We start from the raw sequence: 24,940 nt of genomic DNA on the forward strand, positions 1-24,940 counted from the left end.
TATTTGGGTGAAATTCTGATCTGATATCATAGTAGAAAAAAATTGGTACAGGTATGATTCAATATCTAATTTCTATGGCACTTATCAAAAATCCCTAAACGTATAATTTCAAAAGGTTAGTTTTACGCATATTTGATCAAGGACATTTAGTCAAATGTCCAAACCTACTATGTTGTTTTCTTATCAATCTGATACCAACAGGGCAAGTATTGCCAATATAGATACGCTAGTGATACTATTACTTTTTACTTGACATCATTGAATGATTTAGTGTTTTTGCCTATAATTTGTTGATCCTAATTATAATCACAATAAAAACACAGGGTAAAGATTTAAGGAAAATGAAGAACATTTGTGTCAAAAAAGTTGTTTGTGAAAAAAATTGCATGGACAGGACTTAAATTAATAAACAATATAAAAACAATACATCATACCATATAAGACAATGTAAGCATATCAACAAAACAATGCAATTATTTCATTTTATTAAATACAATTGTCTGAGCCAAATAGTCAATCGTGCAAAAGAAGTACACAAAAGCAAAAACGACTGTTGCTCTCATTCAAATAATTTATTTTTTCCTCCCAAAAGTCAAAGTCTGCCTGTGTCCAAGGATTTATTCCATAAGTTCGTATACAAAATATAATACAGTAGTACCTCAACTTACAAGTTCAATTTATTCCATGACTGGGTTCGTAACTCAAATATGTCCCTCAATGAAATCAATTGAAATCCGTTTCGATCTGTGCTTGGCCCTCCCAAAATATCACCATTTTATTTTGTAACATGCCTTTTAAAAAGTAAAACAAACTTTTAGAAATATTGTACGGAACATAGTATGTACTAGTGTACCAGTATCTTACAGTACATTAAACATATGTTTCTTATTGCAAGTTTGTCCTTCAATAAAATTGTGAACTTACTAGACAACTTGTCTTTTAGTTGTAAGTAAACAAACAAAGGCTCCTAATTAGTCTGCTGGCGTATGCAGTAACATATTGTGTCATTTATCCATCCATCCATCCATTTCCTACCGCTTATCATTCTATTATTTTGTCAACATTATGAGGGACCAACTGTAAAAATGGATTATTAATGTACTTTTTCATTTACTGTTAATATCTGCTCTCTTTCTCTTTTAACATGTTCTATCTACACTTCCGTTAAAATGTAATAATATTTTATTCTTCTGTTGTTTGGATGCTTTACATTAGTTTTGGATGATACCACAAATAAGGGGGCGGACCGGTACTTTTCAGAGGTGGTATAGTACCGAATATGATTAATTAGTATTGCGGTACTATACTAATACAGATATACCGGACAACCCTAGTATGTACTACTAACAACTACAGTAGTTTGATGAAATAATGTAATAATACTGTTCAACATTTACCTTTGTTGTTGATGCTGCACACAAACTTCTTCTGGAGTTGACAGCAAGTTGAGAATGTGTACCACAAGTAATCCTCGACCGTCCAGTTCATTGAGTCAGAAGACAGAACCAAATATTTTCATGGATACATGTTTGTCGTTTGGCATTTGTGGCTGCATGCCATGGCGGCTGGCTTGGTCTTGTGTTGGGTTGATTCGCCGGGTCGGCTGCTAAACAGTAGGATGTATTTTTAATGCTTTGTCGTTGCATTGCTGATCCCAGCTGAGGTGCCATGGCATGCCGGCTGTGGGCGCGGGGCTGGGCCCTTATGGCAATTAGCCGGATGGGATGCCTGGTGGGTGGTGAGCGAAGGAGCCAGAACGTGCGGGATGGGTTACGGGGTTTTGTGGCGCTGGGCACAGGTGGCGACCAGGCCTGTTTTTTTTTTTTGAGAGAGAGGGTTTAGTGGAGTGTATGCAGGTGGGATCTACGGGCATGCTTGGGCGGTCGGACTGGTGGTGGGTTGGCTTGTGTGTCTGCTGCGCGCTGAGTTGCAGGTCATTTTCTTCCCCACCCGGGGAGGCTGCGTACTGTTCGCCTCTCTGTGGCGGTCCCTGGCGCGGTCTGCGGCCGTATGGACCTGTGGCGCTGGGCGTGGTCGGGGTTGGCGTGTTTGGTTGGCCGGGGTGGATGTCCAATGGCTCGATTGGCTGGGCTGTGGATAGAGTTGGGGTCAGTAGGTGGTGCTGGCTGTCTGGGGGTATTGTAGCCGCTATTTCTGCTGCCGTTTTTTTGTGGTGTGGGCGCCCGTGGCTGCTGGGTCCGGTGCGGGGGGGGTGGCGAACACGCCGGCTTCGTTTTCGTTTATTGTCGTGTCGGTTGGCTTGTTGGGTGTCGGCCCGGGCTACGGGAGTCTCTGGGCCCCTCGAGATGGGGCATCCCGCCTTTCTGCCCGTGTGTGGTGTGGTCTCTCGCTGGCTTGGTGGCTGGCTGTCCCCTGCTTCTCCCATGCCTTGTTTTCTGTTGGGCGCATCTGTCTATAGCCTGCTGCTGGCCCTTCCGGGCGGCATGGTGGGCATGGGGTTCCTTGTTCCCTAGGCGCCGCACCTGCTGTTATGGATTGTGCTCTCTGGGTGGCTGGGGCCGTACTTTGGCTCCCACACATACTGGGAGACAAATATATTGTACATACAAATACACATTTATATTCATACACACAATTATTCATACATACATACCTGTACATGCATACACGCACACATAGGTACCTAAGCTCCCACATACATACACAAATACAGTACATACACTCAAAGTTCATACATCCACATGCACATTTACTGTAGAAACATACATATACACATACTGTGCATATACAAGCGCATATGCATACATACAGTGACCCATATAATCATGTTTCATCACACATATATTTACGTTGCTCCCCTCGGGGAAACAAAGTAACACACGGCACACTGACAAAGCTTAACCTATTGCTATTATAACAATCTACAAGGTTAATACAGTTCGCTTCTCTTTCTTCCCCTCCATTTATTTGCTTTCTTTTGTATTTAAAGTTATCCTTACATATATGCATTGTTATATTTGAAACAATGGTATTGTTGATAATAGAGGTAATTATTGTTATTATTCATTATCAATAGTGCTATTTCTATTGGTATTTGTATTGCTCCATTTGTAGTGTAATAATCCATCCATTTTTTACCGCTTGTCCCTTACTGGGTCGCGGGGGGTGCTGGAGCCTATCCCAGCTGCACATGGGCGGAAGGCGGGCTACACCCTGGAAAAGTTGCCACCTCATCGCAGGGCCAACACAGATCGACGGACAACACTCACACTCACATTCACACACTAGGGCCAATTTAGCGTTGCCAATCAACCTATCCTCAGGTACATGTTCATTGTCATTTATGTGTTATTAATATTCACTTCACTAACTGCTTCTTTGCTATCACTTTTTGTATCATATTTGTACATGTTGTATTTGCTGATGCTGTTCTGTTGTTGTTGTTGTTGTTGTTGTGGTTATTATTATTATTGTGTTTGTTGTTGTCTCTGTCTTATTCCTCTCTTGTCCCCGCAATTTCCCCCTGTCTTCCTTTTTTTCTCTTTCTATCCCCTCCTGCTCCAGCCCGGCTGTGTCAAATAATAATATAAATCCATTTAATAAAGTCAAATGCAAATAGGCAATAAGAGAGTGTACCACAATTCTTTTTTTTAAGTACAGCTGATATGGGCATCTACATAACAATATGATTTGCCTGAGAAGCTGGACAGGACAAAAAAAAACCCGGAATGGTTTGTTTCTGATTCCATCATCTGCATTTTGTCTTTTGCACTAACCTTCTTAGTTCTGATGGTTGGAGGACAGGATTGTGTCAATCTCTGGCTGTAAGCTGTGGACACAAGCTGGTAGCTCAAGTAATGCTCAAAACCTAAAGCAAACAAAAAGACGACAGACAGCTCATCTGAAATTATCTGTCAATTGAGGTACCACTGTATATATAAATATAACAATATCCATAATCTGAACAACACAACAACTCAACAAATATAAAATTAACAAAATACTGAAAAATATCAATTTAGTCAGATAGTGATACTACCCCGATATAGATTCTTTCGATATTTAGATTGGTCCGCTTACCCGTAATCCTTGTAGAAACTAATCTTAGAGCTGACCTCAGTCTTGACCTGTGAAGCATTTGTGTTTCATCAGGTTATGTACATTGAAGTGATAGAGCAGTCATTTGCAAGATTACGTAATGTAATGTAATGTGTGTGTGTGTGTGTGTGTGTGTGTGTGTGTGTGTGTGTGTGTGTGTGTGTGTGTGTGTGTGTGTGTGTGTGTGTGTGTGTGTGTGTGTGTGTGTGTGTGTGTGTGTGTGTGTGTGTGTGTGTGTGTGTGTGTGTGCGCGCGTGTGTGTGTGCAGTAATGAAGCACCAGCATTTCCACTGCTTAACGTGTAATCCGTCCATCTGCAAAGTGTCATAGTGCGATGTTGGCTCTCACACTGCTGATATTTGACAATCCGCAGCCAGACAATGGATTACTTCATATTAATCAGCGAAAGTGCAGGCAGGAACCTTGAGCAAAATCTCAGATGAATGCTTTTTACTTCCTTCCTTATCATGAAATGCTGCGCACGCACGCACGCACGCACACACACACACACACAGAAAGTAATGTCTCACATTTTTCTATAGATCATATCATGTCTATGTTCAATAAGACTTTTTGATCTGTAAACCACAGAATGTTATGGATTCATCAGAGATTGAAGTCACCATTAAACTCTGCTGAAGCAGAAGCTGCCATTACTTATATTAAGTGCATTTGAAAGGTTCTTTGCTGCATCACTGCTTTTACATAATAAGTGGACTCGGCTTAGTCAGATTAATGTTCATTTTGACTGCTTGGATCACATCTGACTGTGCAGATGATCCAAATTGTATATTCACTCAGAGGTCAAAGTTTGTGCACCAAAGGTCTACTAACCTCCAGTAGTAAACGCAAATGTTAAATCTTGAAACGATATACCGGTACTTTAGTTTTTCTTCAATAATGTTCGAACCCATTTTCAACAATCCACACGACGGTTGATAGATCAAGAAAATTGGTTAGGATCTTTTTTTTTTCCAGTCATAATTTGCTCAGCCACTTTATTGTCTGGCAGAAATATAGTAGCTAAATTATTATTAAATGTTTATATTCCAGTTGCACCAAACAGAAACAGGATGTAGCTCAAATGGAATACTTGAATGACCATTTCAATTTCCACACCCACATACTTACTAGGGCTCGACCGATATCGGTATTGGCCTCTTTTTATCGTTTTTTTCCCCTCTTGTTTTAGTATTGATCATAAGTAGTAATATTCACCTTTATTTTCACCATTTTATATGAAACAATAATCTAACAATGCCTTTTTTAATCCAATGGGCTCATTTATAACTGGTTATTTTGACTCCGATGCAGTCGCGCCTCTCTGCCTTAAGCATTGTCCCTCCCACTGCGTTATCTGATTGGCCACACAAACCCAGCATAGGTAGGAGGCAGGGCCAATCAAAAGCCAAGCTCTTTTGCAGAGTTTTCAGGTTGTATAGATGTGTCCAAGGTACGTAGACATATGAACATTGTAATAAACATCCCAGTCCTCTACATGTCACAACTAATAGCAACATTACTATGAGCAGAATACCGTAAAAACTTAATGGACATAATAAGCGGCTGCTCTGCTTGCTCGTTTTAAGTTGACGTGTCTGTGAATCAAAATATCGATATACTGTAGAAACAGTCCATTAGAGTAGAAGCATGTTTGTGCGGTTGAGAGAGAGATTTAGAAAACCTAAGTTCAGTCTAGTTTTATTGCAGGGACACACAAAAAGGGTAGATAATAGTTTGTGCAACACGAGACGAACAGAACAGCAAAGCACAGTTGTGCGGGATTTGTAGATTTAGCTAATTACCGGTATGTACATTCTGATAATCTGTACATTACGTTTTGTACTTTATATCAAAATATAAAGTACATAAAGTATAAATTGGTCTGTCAACACTTGAGAATTAGGAATAATGTCATCATCACGCCGTCCCCATTCTGTGTACTGAAGTTGTCTTTCAAAGTTTCTTTTAAAAAGAGTAGTATAGAGAGGTTCAAGACATAATGGAAGTGCATCATATAACCCTAGATCAGGGGTCACCAACCTTTTTGAAACCAAGAGCCCCTTCTTGGGTACTGATTAATGTGAAGGGCTACCAGTTTGATACACACTTAAATAAATTGCCAGAAATAGCCAATTTGCTCAATTTACCTTTAACTCTGTTATTATTAATAATTAATGATATTTATCTTTGTGGAAACACTGATCATCTTAATGATTTCTCACAATAAATATATATAGAAACAGATAAAAATCAATATGCAACACTTTATTTTTATATTTTCTCTAAGTGCACATTTTTCAAATTGAACATTTTCAAATGATCAATTCTAAGACAGTCTTGTGAAATCACAATATCCCATTTTAACTAGCTAGCCACTAACATTTTTATAAAAGAGGAGAAAACACGAAAAAAATGAAAATACAATTTTGAAACATAGTTTATCTTCAATTTCGACTCTTTAAAATTCAAAATTCAACCGAAAAAAAGAAGAGCAAAACTAGCTAATTCAAATCTTTTTGAAAAAATTAAAAAAATAATTTATGGAACATCATTATTAATTTTTCCTGATTAAGATTAATTTTAGAATTTTAATGACATGTCTTAAATAGGTTAAAATCCAATCTGCACTTTGTTAGAATATATAACAAATTGGACCAAGCTATATTTTTAACAAAGACAAATCATTATTTTTTCTAGATTTTCCAGAACAAAAGTTTTAAAAGAAAGAAAGACTTTGAAATAAGATTTAAATTTGATTCTACAGATTTTCTAGATTTGCCAGAATAATTTTTTAAAATTTTAATCATAATAAGTTTGAAGAAATATTTCACAAATATTCTTCGTCGAAAAAACAGAAGCCAAAATGAAGCATTAAATTAAAATGTATTTATTATTCTTTACAATAAACGTTTTTTTTTTTTTACATGAACATTGATTTAAATTGTCAGGAAAGAAGAGGAAGGAATTTAATAGGTAAAAAGGTATATGTGTTTAAAAATCCTAAAATCATTTTTAAGGTATCGGTATCCTTAAAAACCATATCGGTTGATCTCTAATACTTACCCTTCACATTGTGTCCTATGTACCAGTGGTGGCTTCTCTGAGACTGCAAGGGAAGACCTCAAATGTTGGTCCAAAAAACTGGTCATTCAGTTTACATTTCAATGATTAATTATGCACTAGAACGTGTTCTAGTTTTGTTTAGAGAGACACACTAAGGACGTTGTTCAACAATCATCACTAAATATTTACTTGTACATGTTACAGTAGTTTCGCAATCACTGCTCTGTACTAAATATACAATTCATGTTACAGTTTAGTTTTTGATGAACTTATATACCTCCTGCAACTTTCCTACGTTTATTATTAAACTATTGTTTATTTCTGGTCAAGTAGACATGAAAATGTCACAGAGCTGCTTTGGATTTCCATGGAAGTGAGAGGTAAAATTAACAGCTAATTGGCTTTACTCCAGCTTGTCTGCCATTTTAAACCGGATGCCCAGCAAAGAACCGGAGGTTTATCCCAATCAGGGATACTCACAGATTTTCCCAGACTGTGTTGTCTACTCCTCCTTGCTTTTCTTTTTGTTTCCCATTGTCTCACCTTCATGCTTTCTCTTCTTTTGTGTCAGTTCAAGTTCATGTCCGTGTTCTCTTGTGCTCTGTCCTTCCTTAATCTCCCCATTGAGAAGCGCTTAGATAACCGGCTGCTGAAACCTCAGTATCCATAATGAGTGATTTCACTTGTATCCATGACCAATCCAACAGACTTAAGAGCTTAAGCCTTTAAGACACATTTTAACAAACTAAACCTTGCCTTCACCCACTCAAGTAACAGAATTATACAAGTATGTTGTATGGAAATTGTGTTGTTGTTGATGCTAACAATGTTATTAATATGTTGCGAATGTGACAGTTCAGTCAAAGTCAGTAGTTTATGATTGATGGCACACACACAAGAGTTTAGTTTATGGTGTTTGATGTTGATGGTTTTGTTTCTGTTGTCCTTTCAGACCATGCTGACAGCAATATCCATGAGTGCCATTGCCACTAATGGTGTTGTGCCAGGTACTCTATGATGCTTTGTTACTCATACACTTACTGTACATCCTCACATAACGACCTCTGCTCTGACACGTCTTTGTCGCTGGGTGCAAACAAACACCTGTGGCCTGCTAGACAGTTTTCAGTTTCCGGTTAAAAGTTTTAAATGTCTGTTTTGATTATTTTTTTATTAATCGCCCAGCCCTACTAATGCTTATAATACTTATTTTTTCTAGATTATTGAAGGATTATGGCAATCTAGCATCTGCTGCTTGTTGAGAAGAGTGATATGTGCTTTCATGTTAGTCTCCAATAAGACAAAAAAAGAAATTTGCTGTCAGTCACTTTTTTGAAAAAGACAATTTAGAGGGGTCTGAAACAAAGAGGCTGAATTGTCAACACTGATTCCTCCTGCTACTTCTCCTTCTGATATGTAAATAAAAACATTCCTTTTACACAATTTGAGAAAACTGTATTTTTTATATAATATGCCTATCTTCCTAATATGTATACTGTTATTATTAGGGTCAGTATTAGGGTCACAATTTGGTATCTACCACAGTTTTAGGGTCCCCATTTAATACGTACTTCAGTATTAGGGTCACTGTTTAGTACGTACCTCAGTATTAGGGTCACGGTTTGGTAAGTACCACAATATTAGGGTCCCGATTTAGTACGTACCTCAGTATTAGGGTCACAGTTTAGTACGTATTTCAGTGTTGGGTAACGGTTTTCTATTTACCTCAATATTAGGGTCACGGTTTGGTAAGTACCACAGTATTAGGGTCACGGTTTAGTAGGTACCTCAAAATTAGGGTCACGGTTTAGTACGTACCTCAGTATAAGGATCACGGTTTAGTGCATACCTCAATATTGGGGTCAAGATTAAGTATGTACCTCAGTATTGTGGTCACGGTTCGGTAAGTACCTCAGTATTAGGGTCACGGTTTAGTAGGTACCTCAATATTAGGGTCACGGTTTCGTGCGTACCTCAGTATAAGGATGACGGTTTAGTGCGTACCTCAGTATTAGGGTCACAGTCTAGTACGTACCTCAGTATTAGGGTCAAGATTGTACGTACCTCAGTATTGTGGTCACGCTTCGGTAAGTACCAGTACCTCAGTATTAGGGTCACGGTTTAGTACCCTAATACTGACCATATTAGGCAAATTGGTGTAATATATAATGAGTATAGCTCATCAAAAATGAATTCATTTTATTTTTATATTATGCTGAGAACCAATAAAAAACAAGCTTCAGGCACTCTGACACCCATCGTTTTATTTTTATTAAAGTATAGGATACAGTTAAAGTGCAACAGTAAGAGTTTAAAGAGTGTGAAGGATTGTTTAATTTTTTTAGTTAGGCCAAGTTCCTCACTGGTTGAAGTGCACTGTTAAAATTTCCAGTGTGTAGCGTTGTTTCAATCTCTACTGAACAATGGCAAAACTGTAAACCGCTGTATTTATCTTCTACTTGTCTTTGTTTGCATATTTATTTGTGTTCCTAAACCAAAGTTTTAACGACGAAGAAGTCTTTAGCTCTTAAAATCTAAGTAGCAAATTGCACTGCAATTGTTTTCCTAGTAGAAGCTGGAGCTATCATGCACACACACACACACACACACACACACACACACACACACACACACACACACACACACACACACACACACACACACACTTTGAAAAATGAATTGCAAAAGACAAAAAAACATTGTGAAAAGTAAAGTATTGTACTGCATACAGTTTCATATGTAGTTGTGACTACTTTTGTGCCTTGAAAGCTCACTGCTTTTGTCTTTTGTTCCCCAGCTGGGGGCTCCTACTATATGATCTCTCGATCACTTGGTCCTGAGTTTGGTGGAGCTGTGGGCCTTTGCTTTTATCTGGGTACGACATTTGCTGGCTCAATGTACATCCTGGGTACTATAGAGATTCTACTGGTGAGGAAACACGCACATAATAAAGTCCTGGTCCACTTCCTTTTATTGCTTAAAAAGTGGAACCTAAAGTATGGATTTGATCTCCTTCAGACTTACATCGTGCCTAAGGCGGCCATCTTTGTGGCAGAAAAGAAGGAGGATCAGGTGGAGGCCCTCCTGAACAACATGCGTGTTTACGGCACATGCTGCCTTACACTTATGTCTGTGGTCGTCTTTGTGGGAGTCAAATATGTCAACAAGCTTGCGCTCGTATTCCTGGCTTGTGTCTTTCTGTCCATTCTCTCCATCTACGCTGGAGTCATCAAAACCATCTTTGAACCACCTGACTTCCCGTGGGTCCAGTATACATCATTGACTGTATAGTTGCAGCCAAATATTATCATAGAGTACACATTTTAATGGCCGTAAATTGAATGATAACTGTCTTCCCTCCTTCTTCATAGTGTTTGCATGTTGGGGAATCGCACCCTGCAGAACCACAACTTTGACAAGTGTCTTAAGACTGACGTAATCGATAATGTGACCGTAACTACCCAGCTGTGGAAGTTGTTCTGTGAGGGTCCTGAGCTCAATGCTACCTGCAACGAGTATTTCCAGAACAACAACGTAACCAAGATCCAAGGCATCCCTGGACTTACCAGTGGAGTCATTTCAGGTTTGACCCAACATTCACAAAATATATTGTATTGTACACGTAGATCACAGCCAACCGCAGGATGACCAGTGATCTAAGACCACTAACATTCCAGTATACAAACAGACTGATGTCATGAATAAATTGAGAATCGTAACGACGCCTTTTAAATTTACTAAGGTCTGACATGTTTAGTAACTTTACCAGTGGAAGTAGCTCGACGAAGAGGGCGGTGCGTAACTGGCAACCAGGATGTGATACACTCTTTCTAATTGGTCAAACGGTGGAGGGCGGGGATTCGAAATGAAAACAATAACAATATTTCTGGGCTGTAAATCTAATTTTGAAATGAGCATATCCCGGCTGAACTACCGTTATCAGTTATAAAGGTATTCGAAAAGAACATGATTTATTAATGCCTTTTGACATATCAGGGCCATTTAATGACTTGACATGAAATGATTAGAAATGGCACCTTTAAATCCACTCTGCTAAAGCCATGCCGCACCATCTTTGTAACGACGCTTAGGTTACGGTTTGAACAACAATTGATAGTAAGGGTGGAACAGTTCACAAATCTACGGTTCAGATCTTATTAAGTTTTGTGGTCACGTTCTTCAGTTATGATGTTGTTTTTTTAACAGCCAGAATATCATATATCCCAATAATCCACCATTATTATTTATCAAAAACTCTGTTAGATAATAGTATAAAATATCATATGAAAACACAAGAATATAAATAAAATATACACTAATGTAGGAAAATATGTCAACAAACAAAAATACTTTTATATCATACATTCTCATTATGTCTGAACAAAATCACAAGTAAATGTGTAAACAATACATACGGTTTCAGTTGCGTCGAAAAATAAGCGGTTGTCGACATGAGTCAACCAAAGGCGAGGGTCATCGAGACAAACAAGTTTGCTGAACGAGTTTCTGAGGCCTTTGTTTTTATATTCGTGCTTGTCTTCCAGATAACATGTGGTCAGTGTATGGTCCTCTGGGTTTGTTGGACGAAAACAAGAAATTGTCTTCTGCGGGAGGAAGTGATGCCACCCAGGATATCTACATGCCATATGTGGTCAATGATATCGCTACCTTCTTCACGCTGCTTGTGGGAATCTATTTTCCCTCTGTCACAGGTGAGAGTGATATTACAGTATATGTAATGTGCGGTGATTAAAAAATAAATAAAATAAAAAAATCATCCTTGTGTTTTTGACCTTTCTCTCTTTGTTAGGAATCATGGCCGGTTCAAACCGATCAGGTGATTTGAGGGATGCCCAAAAATCCATCCCAATTGGAACCATCCTGGCCATCTTTACCACTTCTATTATCTGTATCCTCATACGTTTCAATGTGATACTGAAGCTCAACAGACTTATGACCAGTATCATTGATGAAAAAAGAATGGATATTTCTTAAAAGTACCAGTGGAGTGGAAAAGCAAGTTGACTTTATATGCTTATCGTAATTGTTTTTCATTGTATCCATTAAACTTATCCAATTGTATTTACAATCGGCAAAGTATGTGAAAATACAGTCCAAACATTACAAAATTTCCACAAATTCAGTCAGCCATTTTGGATATTTCGCTCCGAACATCTTTGGTAATTTCCGTAGGTTGATGTCACTTGAGTAACACTTCTGCACTTTGACAATAGTATCAGTCATACTGGAAATATGCTAAAATTAGAGAGAGATGTGCAGTCTATCATTCACAATCCATTCTATAATTCTTATATAAGACATGAACACACTTTTTTATGCATTAAGTCATAAATACATAAAAACTCTGCTAACAATGTAGTCAATGGAGGCTCTCTATTCTGCCCACAAAACCTATAAATTACCATCCAAAACCTGCCAACAATACTCTCTATATACTGTACATACCGTTACCTGAATATTAACCAAATACTAGCGATGTTGTTATAAAACGCTAACGCAGACAAACTATTTTTTAGTGGCAGATTGATAACACACAGCTCACTAGTCCTCTGCTGTTTTACTGTGAGCTGGCCGCGATGTCCTGCTGCTCCCGCATCATCGCGTCTCGGCTCGTCAAAGTTATTCTACATTATAAATCGTGCCTCTCATCTGGATATTAGGAGGATTTATCCATGAATCTAGAAGTTGTTCATTTGTGACATTCAATTCATACCCAGAGATTGACGGTGTGTGCAGGGAGACTTTTCCTTGTTAACCCTTCGTGTGCATCATGATTCATTATTCATATAAACGGGAAGATCATCCTATCAGTCGTCATCAAAGTAAGAGCAGACATTCTACCGTAAGCTATTGTTTTATTATGTTTGTAGTTTGTATTTCTTGTTTAGCACTTAGCAATATTGATACATGATGCTTAGTGTTTCACTAAAGCTGGGTCAGTTTAGCAGAGCTTCCAAAACTTGTAGATCATCCTCCTTATATTCAGGATCAACATATATGTTTATGGATCGTAATTTTTTCCCAAAGTAATCGTTGGCTCTCACAAAGTCTGCATGATTTGCATTGTTGTTGGTGATGAAGGGATCTGTGGTCCCTACCTCTACGTCACGCAATGGCGTGTCTGGCTAGCTCATTATCTCTCAAATTGGCTCCGATTCTCAGTGAGATTGATACTATTTTGATCATATCTATTTACTCGCAAACTTTGGAAGTCTTTCGGTGTCATACGTCAGATATATATGATAATAGCTTTAATATGGAGGCAACTTGTTTTTCCACTCTACTGGTAATTTAAAGTTGTTGAGAAAAGAGAAATATATTTTAATCAGATTAATCACAGTTAATTACTAATGAACCTCATAACCTATCATTTCAGTGAACTTTAAAGAAATAGACCAATATTTGGACGTGCAATTTTTTTGTAAGAATGTCATACAGGAGCATTTTTTAAATGTTTTACTTGCATGTCATTTGAAACTTGATTTTGTCATCACTGATCTTTGCTCATCTTTGCACTGACATATGCATTGGCCTAATCACTAACAGTATAACGACACACCTTATAGGTCAGTGTTTTTCAACCTTTTTTGAGCCGAGGCACATTTTTTTTATTGAAAAAATCCAAAGGCACACCACCAGCAGAAATCATTAAAATATGAAACTCGATATTGACGGTAAAAAGTCATCAGATATGACTTTAAAGCATAACTAAGCATGCAACACTATAGCTCTTGTCTCAAAGTAGGTGTACTGTCACCACCTGTCACATTACACCCTGACTTAGTTGGACTTTTTTGCTGTTTTCCTGTGTGTAGTATTTTAGTTCTTGTCTTACGCTCCTATTTTGGTGGCTTTTCCTGTTTTGTTGGTATTTTCCTGCAGCAGTTTCATGTCTTCCTTCAAGCGATATTCCCCCGCACCTGCTTTGTTTTAGCAAACAAGAATATTTCAGTTGTTTTTACCCTTTGTGGGGACATTGTTGATTGTCATGTCATGTTCGGATGTACTTTGTGGACGCCTTCTCTGTGCCACACGCTGTAAGTCTTTGCTGCCGTCCAGCATTCTGTTTTTGTTTACTTTGTAGCCAGTTCAGTTGTAGTTTCGTTCTGCATAGCCTTCCCTAAGCTTCAATGCCTTTTTTTAGGGGCACTCACCTTTTTGTTTATTTTTCAGTTTAAGCCTTAGATACCTTTTTACCTGCACGCTGCCTCCCGCTGTCGTCTGCATATTGCAGTGTTTTTCAACCTTTTTTGATCCGAGGCACATTTTTTTCATTAAAAAAATCCAAAGGCTCACCAGCAGCAGAAATCATTAAAATATGAAACTCGATATTGACAATAAAAAGTCGTTGAATATGACTTTAAACCATAGCTAAGCATGCAACACTATGGCTCTTGTCTCAAAGTAGGTGTACTGTCACCACCTGTAACATCACACCCTGACTTATTTGGACTTTTTTTTTGCTGTTTTCCAGTGTGTAGTGTTTTAGTTCTTGTCTTGTTCTCCTATTTTGGTGGCTTTTCCTGTTTTGCTGGTATTTTCCTGTAGCAGTTTCATGTCTTCCTTTAAGCGCCATTCCCCCGCACCTGCTTTTGTTTCAGTTGTTGTTATCCTTCTTTGTGGGGACATTGTTGATCGTCATGTCATGTTCGGATGTACTTTGTGGACGCCTTCTCTGCTCCGCATGCTGTAAGTCTTTGCTGTCGTCCAGCATTCTGTTTTTGTTTACTTTGTAGCCAGTTCAGTTTTAGTTTTGTTCTGCATAGCCTTCCCTAAGCTTCAATGCCTTTTCTTAGGGGCACTCACCTTCTGTTTATTTTTCAGTTTAAGCATTAGATACCTTTTTACCTGCACACTGCCTCCCACTGTCGTCTGCATATTGTGATCACGACAAAGCAATTAGCTACTTGCTGCCACCTACTGATATGGAAGAGTATTACACGGTTACTCTGCCGACACTCAACAACAACACATCATTTGCAGACTATAATTACTGGTTTGCAAAAAATATTTTTTACCCCAAATAGGTGAAATTAGATAATCTCCCACGGCACACCAGACTGTATCTCACGGCACACTAGTGTGCCGCGGCACAGTGGTTGAAAAACACTGTTATAGGTAACCATCAACGTTTAAGGTAAAGTGGCATGTGCGTTCAAAATAGTAAAGTGGCATTTGCATTCAAAATAATGTGTGTGATTAATCTCAATTGACAAATCATTAATGCAATATTTTTTTTGTGATAATACACATGTTTACCTTGACAGCCTTCCTCAACACAATGCAACGATTAGTGGTAGTTGCAATATGTATTTGTGTAACAGAGGCCAGTGAGTGTGGCTGAGCCATGTGTACAATGGTAAACCTCACTCCCTGACAACCGTAACCGCAGTGCTGGTTACCATGTTGATATCTCTGGCTTTTAGCTTGGTAGCTAGCATATTCATATCATGCCGGCAACCCAGGTTTGAGCCCCTGGCGGAGCAGAAAGCAGGGACTGAACCGCGCAGGTTACAGTGGCGTCGTGACCCGGATTCAAGTGAGGTTTAAGGGGGTGAGGTTTACCAACGTACACATGGCCCAGCTACACTGGCTGGCCTCTGTTAACACTAATTAATAATGCAACTAACACTATTACCGTATTTTTCGGACCAAAGAGCGCACTCGATTATAAGGCACACTGCCGATGATTGGATATTTTCAGGTCTATTTTCATACGAAAGGCGCATTGGATTATAAGGCGCATTAGAAGGGGTCACATTATGATTTTTTTTTTTGGTACGTTTGTAACACTTCATTGTGTTCTACATAATATGTAATGGTCTTTTTTTGGCCAAAATGTTGCATAGATTGTTTTACAAGCCATCTTTCACCAGATTTCTGACTGTCTCTTCAGGATGTGTTTTTTTGTGGGCGGTCTTATTTATGTGGCTCCACTTCGACAGCATCTTCTCCCCGTCATCTTTGTTGTACGGGTAGTTTTTAGCACTTCCAAAGCGAGTCTACTGACAGATATAAGTTAGAACTGTAGACTACTTTATATTAACAATGGCTACAGCGGAGGATGAATGCTCCACAAGAGGACAGAGAAAAAGAAGGAGCTTATTCACTACAATGCGGGCTACAATGGAGAACGCGCGCAAATTTTCAGGAATAATGCAGATCCCAAATACACAACAGCAGGAACCAATAGGTAGAAAAAGTTGAATTTGCAAAATAATTTGAAACAAAATGTCTGATAATGTGTCTCTTATTAGGTGCCATTTATTAGACATAATAATACCTGTATGTTGAAGCACAATATGTTTGACTACGGTAGCCATAATGCTCCGACAATCTATCAAGCGGTGCAGCTTCGTAGCTTACCAAAGTCGTACTAAAACATTCTGACAGATTTTTGAGCGTCATGTGTAAGGTTCTATATTCTCAATGAAACGTCAAAGTTTTGCTTACCTGTACTTGATGGGGTCATTTATGGAACAGGGGGCATTAACTTGCAGTCCACACGTGTCTTTTATGTGTGACTATCTACTGGTCACACTTATCACTACGCTATGTACCGAATAAAATTTATTCAAGGTCAGTAACCACAACCAGAATGAATACGCACATTAGGCGTACCGGGTTACAATGCACACCGTCGATTTTTGAGAAGATTAAAGGATTTTTAGTGCGCATTATTGTCCGAAAAATAAGGTAGTTGCATTAACCTCACTGCTGTAACCCTCATGGTTCAGTCCCTGCTTTCTGTTCTGCCTGGGACTCAAACCTAGGTTGCCGGTATTAGAGGCGAGCATGCTAGCTACCGAGCTAAAAGCCTGAGCTATCAACCCAGTAGCCAGCACTGCTCTTGAGGTTGTCAAGGAGTGGAGTGCGCCTAGCCACACTGGCTGGCCTCCGTTACATTAGCCTAATATGTAATGCAAGTAATTCATACTGCAAATAATACATAATGTAAGTAATACATTATGTAACTAATACATAACACCAATAATAGATAATGCAATATTACAAACAATACTATATGTAGACATCTACACATTATGTCCATTGCATAAATATGATGTGATTTGGATTTTTCAATGATTTATCCTCCTTAACAGTTGATCTCAGATTTTAGCAGCGTGATGTTATTTGGTGCCTGCATTGAAAGCGTTTTGCTCCGAGACAAGTAAGATGTTGACACAAATTGTAATATTCTGCACACATTGCAAAACCTGTTTTTTTCTTTTCATTTTGGTTTTGGGGAGAAATTACAGATGTAACATTAGAAGAAGTCATGAGACGCTTTGAGCGAAAGATGTTGCAACCGTGCCAATTCCCTCAAATCAACCAATCCCTGATATTTGTGTGGCCTCACAGATTTTTTCTATCACCACAACTTCACCACACATTTTGAACAAAAATCATCGTCATTCTGCCAATCAGTGTCCCTGTTTTGCCCACCCATGTCCGAGCTTCCTTGTTTAAATTGTCAGAGTGATAGAAGTGTGATGTTAATCTCTCAACAATCAGCCTTCTTGGTTTCTCTCAATGGTTACCCAATGTTTGAGACCAAAGTGGGGGTTAACTATGTGCAATGTGTTAGAACTTAAAGGGAAGTATCCAATTGACAAACGCATCACGTAGCTAGTAAAATTAGGTATTTAAAATAAAAGCAAAATCATACAGTTTTACTAAAGTCACATGTGTAAAAATAGCATCAGATGAGACATGTAATATGCCGGACATGAGGTCTGTAGAGGCCATGTGTGGTCCTGTGAAGGACACACAAATGATAAAGTAGACAACGGGTGTTGTTTTTTTCTCTCGCTTCCATCTGCCTGAAGCCAAGAGCAGAATCCCTGTTTTGAGAAGGGAAGTCCCAGTTGTGGTAAAATGGAGATGCAACTCCCAACGTAAATGTTCATTGAAAAAATAACAATACATGACTTAATGTGACCACACGTTACCATATGCCACAGTTACAAACAACACTTAAAATATTAATAACTCATTCGTAAAATCACAAGCTGAAACAATGTTGTTGAAAAAAATTTGCAACAAAATGTGGTTGTGGTATTATGAAATAAACATCTTGGATGTGTTTTGGGAATCTGTGACAAAAAAGTGAAGCTGTAAAAAAGCGACACAATTCAACAAAGTATAAAAAAACACTAATATTAGTACCCCCCGTGACCCCAAAAAGGGACAAGCAGTAGAAAATGGATGGATGGATAATATTAGTTATACCAAATCCTTTTTACAAAATGAGCTCATTGGAACAATGGCAACATGCCGTTCCCTCACATTGTGTAGCTAACTTTGTTTTCTTATAGGTTTGGCGACTCTGTGAAAGGAAACCTCGTTATCGGCACGCTGTCTTGGCCCTCACCGTGGGTGATTGTCATTGGCTCCTTCTTCTCCTGCTGTGGTGCAGGATTGCAGAGTTTGACCGGGGCACCGCGCCTCTTGCAGGCCATCGCACGAGACGGCATTGTACCTTTCTTACAGGTGAGGGCCTAATGTGCAAAGTAGGGGTGGGCGGATCAAATTTTGATAGTATCGATAATCCCTATCTGATCGATAGGAGGGTGATGAGGTTGATGTGTTTTCATTCTCTTCTAGGTATATTTCACAAATATTTGTGTTTTTTTTGTGTTGTTCATATTGTTATATAGAGTGGTTTACTAAGGTTCTTGGACACAGGGGGGCTGGGGGCAAACAGCAAATAGTAGTTTTTTTCCAACAAATTAAAGGCTAAAGGACAAAATAATTTGCTGATCTTGAAAACGTGTCAATTACTCTGTATCTGAGTAGTACCAACATGTGCAGTATCACCCACTCCAGTGCAAAGAACACATTTTTTGTCACACTTTGCAATGTTCTTTCTTTTAGGTGTTTGGACATGGGAAGGCTAACGGAGAACCTACCTGGGCTCTCCTGCTGACTGCCGGGATCTGTGAGATTGGAATCCTTATTGCTTCTTTGGATGCTGTGGCACCGATCCTCTCCATGTGGGTTTCTTTGCATCATTTTTGCTCCCCGAAATCATTTCACGCATCTAAAGCTAAAGCAGAGGGTCCCATGCAGAAAATGAAAGTATCATGGCCACTTTGAACTTTGATACATTTTCAAAAACACTTTTAAGACGCTAAAAATAAAATAATGTAATGTAGAATCAATATATATATTTATATATATATATATATATATATATATATATATACACACATATATATGGTAAATAGTAAATGTGTCGTACTTGTATAGCGCTTTTCTACCTTTTTAAGGAACTCAAAGCGCTTTGAAACTATTTTCCACATTCACCCATTCACACTCACACATTCACACACTGATGGCGGGAGCTGCCATGCACGGCGCTAACCAGTCCCATCAGGAGCAAGGGTGAAGTGTCTTGCTCAAGGACACAACGGACGTGACGAGGATGGTAGAAGGTGGGGATTGAACCAGTAACCCTCAGATTGCTGGCACGGCCACTCTCCCAACTTCGCCACGCCGTCCCCAAGAAAATAAATATATATATATATATATATATATATATATATATATATATATATATATATATATATATACAGGTAAAAGCCAGTAAATTAGAATATTTTGAAAAACTTGATTTATTTCAGTAATTGCATTCAAAAGGTGTAACTTGTATATTATATTTATTCATTGCACACAGACTGATGCATTCAAATGTTTATTTCATTAAATTTTGATGATTTGAAGTGGCAACAAATGAAAATCCAAAATTCCGTGTGTCACAAAATTAGAATATTACTTAAGGCTAATACAAAAAAGGGATTTTTAGAAATGTTGGCCAACTGAAAAGTATGAAAATGAAAAATATGAGCATGTGCAATACTCAATACTTGGTTGGAGCTCCTTTTGCCTCAATTACTGCGTTAATGCGGCGTGGCATGGAGTCGATGAGTTTCTGGCACTGCTCAGGTGTTATGAGAGCCCAGGTTGCTCTGATAGTGGCCTTCAACTCTTCTGCGTTTTTGGGTCTGGCATTCTGCATCTTCCTTTTCACAATACCCCACAGATTTTCTATGGGGCTAAGGTCAGGGGAGTTGGCGGGCCAATTTAGAACAGAAATACCATGGTCCGTAAACCAGGCACGGGTAGTTTTTGCGCTGTGTGCAGGCGCCAAGTCCTGTTGGAACTTGAAATCTCCATCTCCATAGAGCAGGTCAGCAGCAGGAAGCATGAAGTGCTCTAAAACTTGCTGGTAGACGGCTGCGTTGACCCTGGATCTCAGGAAACAGAGTGGACCGACACCAGCAGATGACATGGCACCCCAAACCATCACCCAACCATGCAAATTTTGCATTTCCTTTGGAAATTGAGGTCCCAGAGTCTGGAGGAAGACAGGAGAGGCACAGGATCCACGTTGCCTGAAGTCTAGTGTAAAGTTTCCACCATCAGTGATGGTTTGGGGTGCCATGTCATCTGCTGGTGTCGGTCCACTCTGTTTCCTGAGATCCAGGGTCAACGCAGCCGTCTACCAGCAAGTTTTAGAGCACTTCATGCTTCCTGCTGCTGACCTGCTCTATGGAGATGGAGATTTCAAGTTCCAACAGGACTTGGCGCCTGCACACAGCGCAAAATCTACCCGTGCCTGGTTTACGGACCATGGTATTTCTGTTCTAAATTGGCCCGCCAACTCCCCTGACCTTAGCCCCATAGGAAATCTGTGGGGTATTGTGAAAAGGAAGATGCAGAATGCCAGACCCAAAAACGCAGAAGAGTTGAAGGCCACTATCAGAGCAACCTGGGCTCTCATAACACCTGAGCAGGCCAGAAACTCATCGACTCCATGCCACGCCGCATTAACGCAGTAATTGAGGCAAAAGGAGCTCCAACCAAGTATTGAGTATTGTACATGCTCATATTTTTCATTTTCATACTTTTCAGTTGGCCAACATTTCTAAAAATCCCTTTTTTGTATTAGCCTTAAGTAATATTCTAATTTTGTGACACACGGAATTTTGGATTTTCATTTGTTGCCACTTCAAATCATCAAAATTAAATGAAACAAACATTTGAATGCATCAGTCTGTGTGCAATGAATAAATATAATGTACAAGTTACACCTTTTGAATGCAATTACTGAAATAAATCAAGTTTTTCAAAATATTCTAATTTACTGGCTTTTACCTGTGTGTGTGTGTGTGTGTATATATATATATATATATATATATATATATATGCTAAACATTCACATCTTAACTTTGTGTTAAAGATGACAGAGCATATTAGTCAAACGGAATAATATGTGTTAGTTATAATAAATGTTTTATTACAATATGCAGAGGGCCAATAAAAACGAGCTACACAGAGAAAAATGTCTGTGTCTGTTGGACTCCCTCGTTCTGATGCAATATTTCATACAGCAAAGATTGTGATGATAAAAATGATATGCTGTCGTTTTCCAACAGGTTTTTCCTTATGTGCTACTTGTTCGTCAACCTGGCCTGTGCAGTCCAGACTTTACTGCGAACGCCCAACTGGAGACCACGCTTCAAATATTACCACTGGTCTGTGAAAGTTGATGTCAAATGGATCATTCTAAACTTTGTAGTCCATAGAAACCGTTTAGAGCTCCAACTATTGAGATAATTGATGTTTGAGCATTTTAGGCCACTCCCACACCAACACACATCTGCACCTCCATTAAGATTAATTCTGAAAACACCTTTGTGTCCTGTCCATTTCATCATTTTACTCCACTTTTAAGCCTCTCAGCTGTTCAGTCCAAAATGCTCTATCTACTAATGAGGCAACAACATGACACTGTTCTATAAATAGAACAATTAGTACACTAGACTTGCTCATTGCTGTTGTCTTTTGCAGGACTCTGTCCTTCCTGGGAATGAGCTTGTGTCTCGCTCTCATGTTCATTTCCTCTTGGTATTATGCCATCGTTGCCATGGCCATCGCTACCTGCATCTACAAGTATATTGAATACAGAGGGTGAGAAGGACTTTTCTTACTACACATTAGTGACTACAAAGTCTGATAGAAAGCTATACTAAAATTCAAAGACATTCTATCAAAAATGTTTATTTAACGCGTCACGCACATTTTTCACACACATTTTTATTGTGTTTTATGAATCAATGCATCCTTCAGTAATCTGTGCATCCCTCACTATTGCGCATGTATATCAGAAGGAATAATGAACACATGAACTGTAAACAAACTGTTTTCAATGTTCAACCATTAAATAATCTGTCATGGGGGTATAATCTTTACAATAAATACAGTCATATTTGTATAGTTGTCATTTATTTACATGTTTAAGGTGAACTGCACTTTTTTGGGAATTTTGCCTATCGTTCACAATCATTAAGAAAGACTATATGACGGATGTGTTTTTTTAAATGCATTCTAACTCGTAAATAAACGTTAATAAGCGGAGCCAATGGGAGGTCATCTATTATGCGTATAAAACCCAATAAAAAAACAACAATACCTCATTTACATTTCGTGACTTGAATATTGACCAAGTATTAGTGATATTGTAATTGTAAGTGCTAACGCAAACAAAAGCTATTTATAATAGCGCCGTGATCCCGAGCTAATGCGCCAATGTTGACATGATCGACTGATAAATGATAAATGATAAATGGGTTGTACTTGTATAGCGCTTTTCTACCTTCAAGGTACTCAAAGCGCTTTGACACTACTTCCACATTTACCCATTCACACACACATTCACACACTGATGGAGGGAGCTGCCATGCAAGGCGCTAACCAGCACCCATCAGGAGCAAGGGTGAAGTTTCTTGCTCAGGACACAACGGACATGACGAGGTTGGTACTAGGTGGGGATTGAACCAGGGACCCTTGGGTCGCGCACGGCCACTCTTCCAGCTGCTTCCTTGTTTCCTTGCTCGTCAAAAATTCACAAAAAAAAGTGAAGTTCCCCTTTAAAACTTCGGGTGAGCGATTAAAGAAAAGCCGTTTTTTGTTGTTGTTTTTTTCCCCTCCCAATATTGATAGATATATTCCGTCTAGCACTGAGCGAGGGATTGGAACCGCACATTAAGTGCTTTGCGCACACTGTAAAGATCACTACTGCAGCCCAAAGATAAAGCAATACAAAGACATTTGATGCACTTTAAATACTTTCTCAAAAGGATATTAACTTTATGTGGACTTTTAGCATTTTAGGTTTTATTTGCGGAAACAAGTCCAACAGATAAGTTTATCTGTAGATCATGCATGAAAGGTTATAAAAGACTTCAAAGTGCGCCTGCGTTGTTTTTTGAGACAAAAAATTAGGAAAAATCTTTACTTGTTCGATCCTAAAATAATTGCTTTAGTAGTTTTCTTAAAAGCGGTAATTATGAGCCCCTTGTACACTGCCAACACCTACTGATAGGGGGCCTTTGGAACTGTCCCCACTCTACAATTTCTGCTTAAGATTTAATTTCAAGTCTTGTCTTGTCTCGTTCTCGTCAACCAAATAGGGTGTATCACATCGATCAATCAATCAATATGTATTTAGCCAGGTCAGCTACACGGAGATGTCAATTTCGACTGTATTTTGTATGATAAAATGAGTGTATCATCACACTCATACATACAACCTATGAAATGATGACACTTAGAATTGATGAAGGTTTGATAGTCTTGTGAAAATGTGTAAAATCAACCTCTCTAGCATTATCTCCGTAATCATTAGGTAGATGGTGCATAGCCGGGTGAAATACATTGTATTGTATTCCTGTTCTAAATTAGTTTGCATGTTATGGACATGCACAGTAGTGAAGCATGCACATCTCATCTGAACAACAAACTGGAAAGTTATCGGCATTGATTATGAGTTCTAAGACTAATTGAGTACAACTACAGATGTTGACCATAATAAGAAATCATATTTATTACACTTGCAATGCAAACTGTTTGCAGGTTTTGACAACAAATAAAATGCTTTTAAGTAAAACTTTTAAAAAATTACAAAAAATCCCATATACGATACTGACAATGAAATTACATTTTAATGGTGTATTTTTTAAAGTAGATTTAGATTATGCACGCTTATTTTAAATTTAAAAGGTGTAATAATTATTATGTTTTTCAGTATTTTAAAATCTTGTTTTTCCTTTACAATGTGCAATATTTAGTGTCATTTCAATTTTCTTATTGAAATGTTTTTTCAACCACCTTTCTTTCACACAGGAAGTGAAAATCAGTAATTAGTATCCATTTCCTACTCCTTTTCAACCATTTTGAATTGTAAAATGTATGTCTCTTAATGTAACTTGATAAGAACGTCTGGAACTAATACACCATACCATCTATTAGTGCTCATTTATAGGATTTCCAAAAATAAAATACACTTTAAAGGTAAGCTTTATAATACATTGCAGATGTAGATTACACATGGAAAAAGTAATATTCTGAAAACTGTGTCCCAGTCGGCATACTTATGACGTGTGTGATACTTATACTGTGCATACTGTACTTTGATAGGTTATACATATAGTAAACATCTGCATGATTACAGAGTGAGGCTTTTGTGCTTTCTACCCCTTGGCTATTATTTGTATGAAGTTTATTGTATTTCCTCATTTAATATTTACAATAACAATGTGTTTGTTTTATCAGGGCAGAGAAAGAATGGGGGGATGGCATTCGTGGATTGTCACTAAACGCAGCTCGCTTTGCCCTCATTCGTCTGGAGGAAGCTCCCCCACACACCAAAAACTGGAGGTAGTTTATATTTCTTTATTTCTTGGAGGTCATGTTTGAATTTATTATGTGTGTAAATTACACATTTTAG

The 24,940-nt window shown here is 38.5% G+C and overlaps 1 protein-coding gene across 8 annotated transcripts in view; it reads left to right on the forward strand.

Moving 5' to 3' along the window:
• Nucleotides 1-24,940, forward strand: part of slc12a7b (solute carrier family 12 member 7b) — a 155,593-nt gene that overhangs the window by 101,064 nt on the left and 29,589 nt on the right. For all 8 annotated transcript variants that reach the window (XM_061965710.2, XM_061965709.2, XM_072913471.1 and 5 more), the window contains exons 5-16: nt 8,078-8,132; nt 9,923-10,053; nt 10,144-10,385; nt 10,497-10,708; nt 11,670-11,837; nt 11,936-12,034; nt 17,260-17,317; nt 18,465-18,639; nt 19,024-19,142; nt 21,588-21,686; nt 22,003-22,122; nt 24,766-24,870. In XM_061965710.2, the coding sequence (XP_061821694.1) occupies nt 8,078-8,132; nt 9,923-10,053; nt 10,144-10,385; nt 10,497-10,708; nt 11,670-11,837; nt 11,936-12,034; nt 17,260-17,317; nt 18,465-18,639; nt 19,024-19,142; nt 21,588-21,686; nt 22,003-22,122; nt 24,766-24,870 (1,583 nt within the window). The remainder of the gene's footprint in view (nt 1-8,077; nt 8,133-9,922; nt 10,054-10,143; nt 10,386-10,496; nt 10,709-11,669; nt 11,838-11,935; nt 12,035-17,259; nt 17,318-18,464; nt 18,640-19,023; nt 19,143-21,587; nt 21,687-22,002; nt 22,123-24,765; nt 24,871-24,940) is intronic.

This window comes from Nerophis lumbriciformis, linkage group LG07 (genome assembly GCF_033978685.3).
Source record: "Nerophis lumbriciformis linkage group LG07, RoL_Nlum_v2.1, whole genome shotgun sequence".
NCBI classification, from domain to species: Eukaryota; Metazoa; Chordata; class Actinopteri; order Syngnathiformes; family Syngnathidae; genus Nerophis; species Nerophis lumbriciformis.